This window comes from Corvus kubaryi, unplaced genomic scaffold (genome assembly GCF_017639235.1).
Source record: "Corvus kubaryi isolate FWS band 111438036 unplaced genomic scaffold, C.kubaryi_AGA036_p1.0 37193, whole genome shotgun sequence".
Taxonomy (NCBI): Eukaryota; Metazoa; Chordata; class Aves; order Passeriformes; family Corvidae; genus Corvus; species Corvus kubaryi.
Genome location: NW_024581055.1, coordinates 812,144 through 821,235, shown reverse-complemented (window position 1 = coordinate 821,235; position 9,092 = coordinate 812,144). Strand labels below are relative to the sequence as shown.

Below are 9,092 nucleotides of genomic sequence, written 5' to 3'. Positions count from 1 at the left end.
TCCCTCACGGCTCTGGGTGGGACCCATTCCCTCACAGCTCTGAGGGGGATCCTGTTCCCTCGTGGAGCGATGCAGGTCAAGGTGCGGGTGCATGTGCAGCTGGGACGTGGTAAGGGCGGGCGGTGAGGGAGCCCCACGGTGCTCCCCCAGCTGCCCCTCACCCTCTGCTCCCCACAGGGCCGGACACCGCTGGACACAACGCCCAGGCCCCGGCAGAGGGTGGGAACCAGCCGAGTGCCCAGAGCTGTGAGGACCGCGACAGGAAAGGGAATCCTGCAGAGACCGGCACCGGTGAGTGGCGTTGAGGCGTGGTTTTGGGGATGCCTGGTTTTTGCCCCTGCCAGGTTTTGGGGACATCTGAGGTGTGGGTGGTGTTTTAGTCTGGACCAAAGCAGGCTCCGGGGGGACCTTGTGACTCTGCACAAGTCCCTGACAGGAGGGGGCAGCCGGGGGGGTCGGGCTCTGCTGGCAGGGAACAGGGACAGGAGGAGAGGGAACGGCCTCAGGCTGGGCCAGGGCAGGCTCAGGGTGGATATTGGGAACATTCCTTCCCCAGAAGGGCTGTCCGGCCCTGGCACAGCTGCCCAGGGCAGGGGTGGAGTCCCCATTGCTGGAGGGATTTAAAAGCCATTGTGGATGTGGCACTTGGGGACATGGGGCAGGGGTGGCCTTGGCAGTGCTGGGGATGGTTGGACTCGATGACCTTAAGGGGCTTTCCATGGCAATTCCATGATTCTGTGACTAGCCTCTCTCCAAGGCGCTTGCTGTGCTGAGTGTGGTCTTCCAAATGCAGCTGTCAGGCTGCCATCCCCACCAGCCTTTCCAGGATGCTCCATCACACTCTTCTTTTCCCTCTCCTGGGGAATCCATCAGTCCCCTTGGCCAGGTCTGCACTGTAAAGGTGCAGAGCACAGGCCCATCTGCTTTTCTTTATTTATTCCACAGACTTCTGTTTTCTTTTTTCAATAAGTTTCATGATTAACTCTCTAAGAACTCTCTTCTCACGAGTGTTTCACTGATTGGTGAGAAGTGGTGTGTGACTGAGAGGGATTGAAAAGGAAACAACAGAACTCCAGCGGTGCCAAGAGAGAAACGAAACTCAATGACAAGAATTCAAGTGGCTCTGGCCTCTCCTGGGGCCATGGAGAACGTGTTTTCACTTGTATGAAAATGTTGTGTGTTTCTCAGGCTCAAACATCTGCTAAGGGTTTTGTAACCAACATTTCAGGTCTGTTCAAGAGGCCTTGGTCAGCAGGAACTAGAACTGGAGTGAGGTTTTCACTGGAATGTGAGCTAGAACAGAGCAGATCTGCCTGGGCTGGGCTGACAATTGGAATTAATTTTGTATGGTATTAAAATAACACTGGTTCCTGTTAACAGAAGACAGCACAATCCCAATTAAGCAAGAGTTGTGCACTGCAGGTCGGGAGGAGGAGGAGGCTGCAGAAGCTCCTGGAGAGCCCTGCCCAGGTGAGTAACTGCATACCTCGGAGGGAAATCTAAGATGAGGGATTAAATTCCAGGTTGTGTGGGGGTTTTTTTCCCCACCTCTGCTCATGTATTCCAAATCTCTTAGAAGTTTTGAGCAGACTTGCCAGCAGCCCCGACAGGCGAGGGCTGGTGTTGCCCTTTCCCTTCTCAAGGACATTTTGGAGCTTTCAGATGCATGGCTGGTTTTTGTCCAAGTGTGGATTAGGAGATGTTTCATCCTCCCCTAAATCCCTTCAGGTTGCCCTTTCCCTCCTCCCTTCCCTTCTGGGGTTTTCCTGGGCAAGGATGAGCACACAGACTCCTCTGAAAGGCTGCAGAGCCCTGGGCCCTGTTCTTTGCCCTCTCACTTGGAACCTCTTTGTTTTACAAATCAGCTGCTCTGCTTTGCAGATTTTCCTCACTCTACAAAGGGTAGCAATGCTGCCTGTTGGCTCCACCGGAACTTGGCTTACTGTCTTTGCAGCCAGCTGGGATTTTTAGACCTTTCCAACAGGTTTCCTTAAGAAACTGGGCTATGGGGAGCTGGGCTTGGGGATACAACCTCCAAACAAAGCCCAAACCAGAGCAGGTTTTCGGCCTTGTGAAATCCTGAGCTTAGGCAGGTATGATCCACTTCTCCTGGATTTTATCCCTTAGCAGAGCGAGGATTTTACAATCCTGAGGCATCCAGTCAGACCAGGAAAGGCAGCGAGGTGGATGCCAGGGAGCTGCCAGGCACAGAGGGCGAGGACCTTCCAAGAGATCCTGACACAGGTGAGGATCTGCCAAAAACTCCACTGCAGGAATTACCCCTTAATGGCTCTTCATGTTGTGTCTTCCCTGATGCTTTGGTGCAATTGTTCATTCCCCAATTATCTGTGCTTTGTGCCTTCCCCCGGTGTTTCTCAGCTGTGTAAATTCTCCCCAATAAACAGGATTTCAGACTTATGCAACGGATATTTCATCGTGGATTAAACAAGAGGAGGAGCCACCCTGCCCTGCACAACAGGACCTGGAGAAAGAGGAAATCTCTACAGTTCCAAGTACAGGTCAGTAATGGATTTTAGCTGGGATTTCAGGGACAGTAAATGTAGTTTAGAGTATTTTTTAATACTGTATGAAATGTCACAACCTTACGATGTAAACCATGAGAGAACTGGGACAAACCTCAGTCTGCTGGTTAATATTTGGTGACAAAACTTTTGGGTTCTGTCAGCTGAAGAGACTCCTTCCCCCTTGAGCCAGCCAAAAGCTGTCAGAGGCGCTGGCTTGGGCTTGTGTTGAGGCAAGCCCAGAGGTGTGCTCAAGCTGCATGGATTGAGTCTGTGCTGCTTTTACCTGGATAAAAACCTGGCTGAGGGCTGGGCCCACAGAGTGCTGGGCAAGGGAGTGACACCAGCTGGTGGCCAGTGACCGGTGGTGTCCCAAGGGCTCAGTACTGGGGCCATTCTGTTTAATGTCTTTATCAACGATGTGGATGAGGGGATGGAGGGCACCCTCAGTCCTTTTTATGGACAGGATTCCCTACCCTGAAGACAAGTTCCTCACTTCACATGCAGTCAGTTCTTCCAGGCCTTTCTGGAAATGGCTTGGAGGCTTTGGGCTTTTGATCGCCCCCCTATAATCCATTCCCACTTCTTACCCTCATTCCTGCCTTTGTGCTGTGTTGTGCTTGTCTTCAGGAGCTACAACAAGGATGTTTGTCCCAGAAATTGCTGCCCTATCTCCACATGGCCCCCCCTTCTCCAGCCAAATCTTGTTCTTTCTCATGTCACGTTAATCAACAGTCCTTGGTTGGCTCCATGGCCATCCAGTTATCAGTGTTTGGGACACACACATTCCTTTATTTTCTGGGAATCAGGAGCTCAGTGGGTCTCACTTTGGACCGCAGTTTATAGAGTCACAAGAGAGTGGGCTTTAATCACAATGATTTTCCGTCCTGGCTGCAGTTCAAGTCAGTGACTTTCTTTGAAAGTTCAATAACAAAAATATTATTCTACTTGGGTGTTTCAGGCAAGAAAAATAAGTTTCCAAGGCTGTTCATTAAAAAACAGATGCTCATTAGACAACTCTAGTTCCTGGGAGCAGAGAGTGCTTCTGATAGGCTTAGGAGGGGAGGTTTAGGTTGGATATCAGGAAAAGGTTCTTCTCCCAGGGGGTGGGGGGGCACTGAACAGATATTTAAAAATGCAGTTTAAAAAAGTCCTATTTCCCTGGAGATATTGTTTCAGTGGACGCTGGTACTTGTTCCCCCCGTCAGTATTAATGATGTGGCTGTAGGCTGGGAGGGACATACCTAAGGGGACTCCTGAATTAAAAATCTCTGAAATCTCTCTGTTTCAGATGAAAATTTGAAGCGGGACCATCCAGCAGACTGCTTTGAGAACAAGACCTGTGACTTAGAGATACCAGGAAGGCCAGGAGAGGGGTTTCCCAAAGATCCCAGCCATGGAGTGCCATGGGACAGTCAGTGGAATTCAGAAATGATGGAAACAACCACCACCGCGAATGGGAACGGCCTTGGAGGGGATGCTCAGTACGAGTTCTTTAGTGCTCAGGAAAGGAGCCTTGAAAAGCAGCCCTGTGTGTACAAGTGTGAGAGAAACTCCCCGCGGCAGGGCCAGCCTCAGGCACCGCAGGGAGAAGGGGAGATGTTTCCAGGCCCCACGTGTCAGAGGGTGTTCCCTCTGCTGCACCCACACCCGGGAGAGAAAGGAAGGGGCCCTGGAGCTGCTCCTGCCTCCTGCGAGGGGCCGGGGCCCCGCTCCGAGTGTGGAGAGACTCCCCCGGGCACAGGCAGGCCCCGTGACCAGGACAGCCTGGGCGCAGAGGAAGCTGCTGAAAACGAGGAGAGCTTCCCCACGGACACATCGGGAGCCAGCCCCTGCTGGGATCCACCCCCGGCCCGGGGCAGCCCTGCCCAGCAGCAGAGCCAGGGCCGGGGCAAGTCCTACATTTGCAGCGACTGTGGGAAAAACTTTGTTTGCCACTCCTGGCTCGTTAGGCACCAGACAAGTCACACGGGAGAGAGGCCCTACAAGTGCTCCAAGTGTGACAAAACCTACAGGAGGAAGGATTACCTCCTGAACCACCAGCGCCGGCACACGGGAGAGAGGCTTTTCCAGTGTCCTCTCTGCAGCAAAAGGTTTGTGCTCAAGAGGAGCCTGCTGAAGCATCAGGAAGGTCACATGCAGGACACACACGTGCCGCTGGTCAGCTGGCCCTGCGGGAACCTCAGGGGCTCCGTGATGCATTCCATATAGGACATCACCCACGGCCCCCTCGGGGTCCCCTCGCTGGGCCAGGGCAGCTCTGTGCCAGACCCTGAGGGCAGGAGAAGGCTGTGGAACAGCCATCCCGAGCCCCTCCCAGGAAAAGGGAGGTGGCTGGGGGTTGTTTTCCCATTCACGGGTGCCTGTGGATTTGGGGAGGTGTTGGAGGTACTGCTGGCTGTGGATCCATGTGGGAGAGAAACCGCGTTGACATGGAACAGTTTGTGATGTTTGTTACAAAGAAGAATTGTCTGAATAGAGAGAAATTATCTGAAATGTTATCCCGGGAGTCCGGAGTCCTTGGACTGGGCTGGGAACAAGTGAGTTAAAGGTGTTAATTGTCCACTAAATGAGTGAAACGGTGTCAGGAAACACCCACTTGGGCGAAATACTTTGGGAAAGGAAGTGTTGCCCCTGTGGCTGTATGAGGAAGCCTCTTTCTTCAGTGGCAAACAGAAAGAAGGCTGCAGAGCCTGGGAGGCAGCTCATTCCCACTGTTAAATCCTGGGGCTCCTTGCTGCTGAGCCCCAAGGGAGAATTCCTGGAGGGTGAGATCCTTACTGGGAGTTGTAAAATGGCCGGGGAGCCTGGAATATGGTTTCAATTTTGCATAGCCTTAAAGTTGTGTTGCATTTATTTTCCCACATTGTTAACAGTCTTCTGTTTTTGTTCAATTTTCCAAACCCCGTGAAAGTGGAACATGGAGATGCTGCAGAAAACCTGGGAAACATGGAGTTAACGAGCTGCTGTGTCCCAAACACTGATAACAGGATCTGCTGGAGGGAGAGGGGGCCATGTGGAGGTAGGGCAGCTCTGCTCCTCCAGACTCCTTGTGTCCCGCTCCCAAGAAGAAAGAAGCTCCCAAGGTTTGTAGATGCCCGTGGGCAAAACGGAGTGACAGGTGTCAGAGGGGTCCAAAAAAGCTCACAAAGTTCTATTAGAAAATTCCACACTCAGTGTGGGAATTGGTATTTTTGCCCTTCTGGTATTAAGAGAAATAGCAGAGTAAAAGAAAAGAGGGAAGAGGGAGAGGGAGGTCAGAGAGGCGAAGGGGAGGAGATCACCAGTCCTGGCTCTGGCATCGATCCAGCTGACACAGTGTCCAGGATCCCAGAGGTGCCCCTGTGAACGCTGTATCACCCTTTTATAGCCAAGTTTTCCACACCCTGGGGCCACTTTTTTCACTTTTGATGCAAGCAAGTGAGCAGACACAGTCCATCCCTCTGGATCCTCCTAGAAACGGGTCAGGGGGTCTTTGGTGGTTTTGATCCCCCCAAACTGATCAACCTTTGTTGGACACTCCATGTCCTGTGCTGTTCCACGTTGTGCTTATCTCCAGGAGCCAGGATGAGGGCGTTTGTCCCAAAAAAGAGCTGCCCCAGCTCTGTGTGCTCCCTTCTCCAGCCACATCCTGTCCTTTCCCGTTCCGTGTCTCACACAGCAGTCCTTAGCTGGCTCCACAGCTGTGGCTGAGACACACACACCCTTATCTCCTGGCCTTCTACAGAATCCAAAGTGATAAACCTCGGCCTGAAAAATAATCAGCTTGGGACTCCACTGGCTTCAGCAGAATGCAGGGAAAGAGTTATTGGAGAATTTAGATAGGAAAAAGCGTGGTAGAGAGGAAATAGAAGGGAGGAAAAGAGCTGTCAGTGAAAACTGAGCAGCTGCAGAGAGAGTTACAGGAAGAAAAGCCCCATTGGAAAAATCAGAAGGGCTGAAAATATCAGAGGGTCCCCCTCGGCAGGCACACCCTTTGTTCCAGTTTGTCCCTTGTTAGCAGGTTTGGGACACAGCAGCACATTAACTCCTTGGTGCCCGGGATGCCACACCCCAGGGCACTGCCCACACGGTGTTGGGACCCACAGCTTTTATTTGGGCCAACTCATCTGGAACTCCAGAAATTCCCTTTCCTGCCGCAGCAGGAATTTGCCATTATGGTACTTTAATAATTTTTAAATCAAGGAGTGCAGGCACTGCATGGAGTCAGTGTACCGTAGCCTCTGGAATTCTTTTGGGGTTAAGGTTGGCAGATTCCTGGTTCTCACCCAGGAGCCATAAATTAACCTGAGCAGTTTGACACAGGAGCATTGCTCCAGGGATTTTAACTCTTTGCCCTCTGGGTCCTACATGAGCGTCCTGCTATGTTAATACTGCATATTGTGCTCCCGTGTCTATTAAAAATTGTATTAATTGTTGGCAAGATCCAGCTGGAATGTGAATGTCCAGGCTGTTATTTTGGCTGCATGGATAAGATTCCACTTGCTGGATGTCTGGCTGTTAAGGAAATTTCCCCGTCTGCCCATCCAGGAGTCACAGCTGAGCATCACCTGAGCTGGGGCCGGCGCCCGTGAGCCGGTGGGTCCCTGTTTGATCCCACACTCACACAGGTTTCCTCACAGACCGCATCCCAGATTTCCCATAGCAGAGCCTCGGGCACAATAATTTAATCTCCATACAGCAACAGCATAACAGCTCAAGGTGGTGCTTCCAGAGAGAGATCCCAAACAAAGCAATTCCACCCTCCTCCCCGGGCTTTTCTCCCCTCACAGTCTAAACTGAAAATCTGGGATGATCGGCTCCTGCTGTGTCCCTGAGTGTCCCTCGCTGCGCCCTTTGTTATGGAAAGCTCAGGCACTTGCCGGCCCCTGGCCTCGGGCTCCTGATTGTTTCCCTCCGCAGTGCCCAGGGTGCCCTTGCAAATCAACCCCCTGGGTCGGATCAAACGGGATCGTTTTTTATGAGCCATTTCCCGCTCCACCCCCAGAGGTCCAGGAGATTCAGAGGTGTTGGAGGAGATAAGGAAAGACTTTTCCCCGCTTCTCGGGATCACCCCAAGTTTCCATCCCGTTCTTCAGGGGACACAACGGGTTTCCTAATCTGTGCGATTGTAGCAGCCAGGGCTCCAAGGAGTTAAGGCGCTGCTGTGTCCCAAACGCTGATAAGGAGCAGGATGGAACAGGATGCGACTGGAGAGGGAGCGCGGCAGATAGGGCAGCGCTGCTCCGGAGGCCAACTCCCCCTCGGGACGCGGAGACACAACAAACACAGGACGAGGCCAGCGGGGAAGGAGCACGGAGATGAGCAGAGAGGGATCAAGAGCACCACAACCCTTCAAAGCCCTCCGACCCAATTCCAGAAAGGTCCGGGAGCAGGATTGCGCACACTCCCTCATTTGCATGGGAAGTGGGAAACCTGATCCCGGGGCGGGGAAAATTTACCCATAAGAAGGTGCCCGCACAGCATCCTCGGGACCCTGCACGTCCTGCAGACCCGGATCGGCGCTGGAGCCAGGACTGGTGATGTTTCCTGACCTCTCCCTCTTCCCTTCTTTCTTTTTAATTTACTAATAGAACAGAAGGGGCTAACTCACCCCAATTTCCATGTCAAGTCTGTAATTTACCAATCAAACTTCGTAGCTCTTTTGGGACCCTCTGGCGTTTGGACCCCGGGCATCTCCGTGCCTGAGGAACTTCGCTCCCCTGTGGAGCGGGACAGGGCAGCTGCTCGTTAAACATCCTCCTTCCGAGACCTTTCGCTCGTGTTCAGGGTCTCTCACGGGGCTGAGTCGGACGTGTGGCCTTGTAAGGACACAATTTACTCCTTTTACTAATAAGAGTCTGGATTTGGCACCTGTCACCTTGTTGGGGGCGTCGTGGGCAAAAAAAAAAATAGAGAAACAGAGGTGTCTGAGTCAGGGAAGAGCCTGTTTGAGGTCAGAGCTCCTTCACTTTTCCTTAAAGGAAACTTCCTTAAAGGGCCTTTTTTCGCCTGCGTGTTTCTGCTTAAGTTTTGTCAGGATGTTTGATTCGTTGGCTGGAAATTTCAGGGGTTTTAATTAAAACTATCAAATGCCACGGGTCGTTCTGCAGCGGGAGGGGAGGAGCGAGGCTGAAGCCAGAGGAGGAACTCAGCGGCTGCCTCCCCCAAATCCAAGATTTCAAGGCATCTTTGCGTTGGGAGGAAACGGGCGCGGAGGAGGGGAGCGGCGGGGGCCGGTCCCGGGGCCCGCCTGCGCTCCAGGCGGGGGAGGTTCCCTCCGCTCCCCGGGCCCGGGACCGCACTCCGAGACGGCGAATGCCCCGTCCCACCGGTGCTCGGAGAGGGGTCCAGGGGCTCCGGTCCCGTCCCGCGGCTGGTGTTCGGTGAGGAGTCCCCAGGGCTACAGCCCCGTCCTGCTGCCGGTGGTCGGTGAAAGATCTCTGGGCTTCGGCCCCATTCCGCGGCCGGCGCTCGGTGAGGGGATGCCAGGGCTCCGTTCCGCGGCCGGTGCTTGGTGAGGGAGCTCGGATCTCCGTCCCGTGGCCGGTGCTCGGTGAGGATTCCCGGGGCTCTTTCCCCGTCCCGCGG

At 53.4% G+C, this 9,092-nt stretch overlaps 2 protein-coding genes across 7 annotated transcripts in view; both read left to right on the top strand.

Moving 5' to 3' along the window:
* The window catches only part of LOC121661780 (zinc finger protein 212-like), a 14,421-nt gene extending 7,474 nt beyond the window's left edge, over positions 1–6,947 (top strand). For 3 of the 6 annotated variants that reach the window (XM_042022301.1, XM_042022303.1, XM_042022300.1), the window contains 5 exons: positions 178–291; positions 1,381–1,470; positions 2,128–2,244; positions 2,406–2,519; positions 3,814–6,947. In XM_042022301.1, coding sequence (XP_041878235.1) covers positions 178–291; positions 1,381–1,470; positions 2,128–2,244; positions 2,406–2,519; positions 3,814–4,733 — 1,355 coding nt within the window. In that variant the 3' untranslated portion in view covers positions 4,734–6,947. The remainder of the gene's footprint in view (positions 1–177; positions 292–1,380; positions 1,471–2,127; positions 2,245–2,405; positions 2,520–3,813) is intronic. The other 3 variants (XM_042022304.1, XM_042022302.1, XM_042022305.1) reach the window with 3 other exon arrangements.
* Positions 6,948–7,061: 114 nt separating this feature from the next.
* The window catches only part of ZNF589 (zinc finger protein 589), a 7,452-nt gene continuing 5,421 nt past the window's right edge, over positions 7,062–9,092 (top strand). Inside the window, exon 1 of the mRNA XM_042022308.1 lies at positions 7,062–8,041. The gene's annotated coding sequence lies outside the window, so the exon portion shown is untranslated. The remainder of the gene's footprint in view (positions 8,042–9,092) is intronic.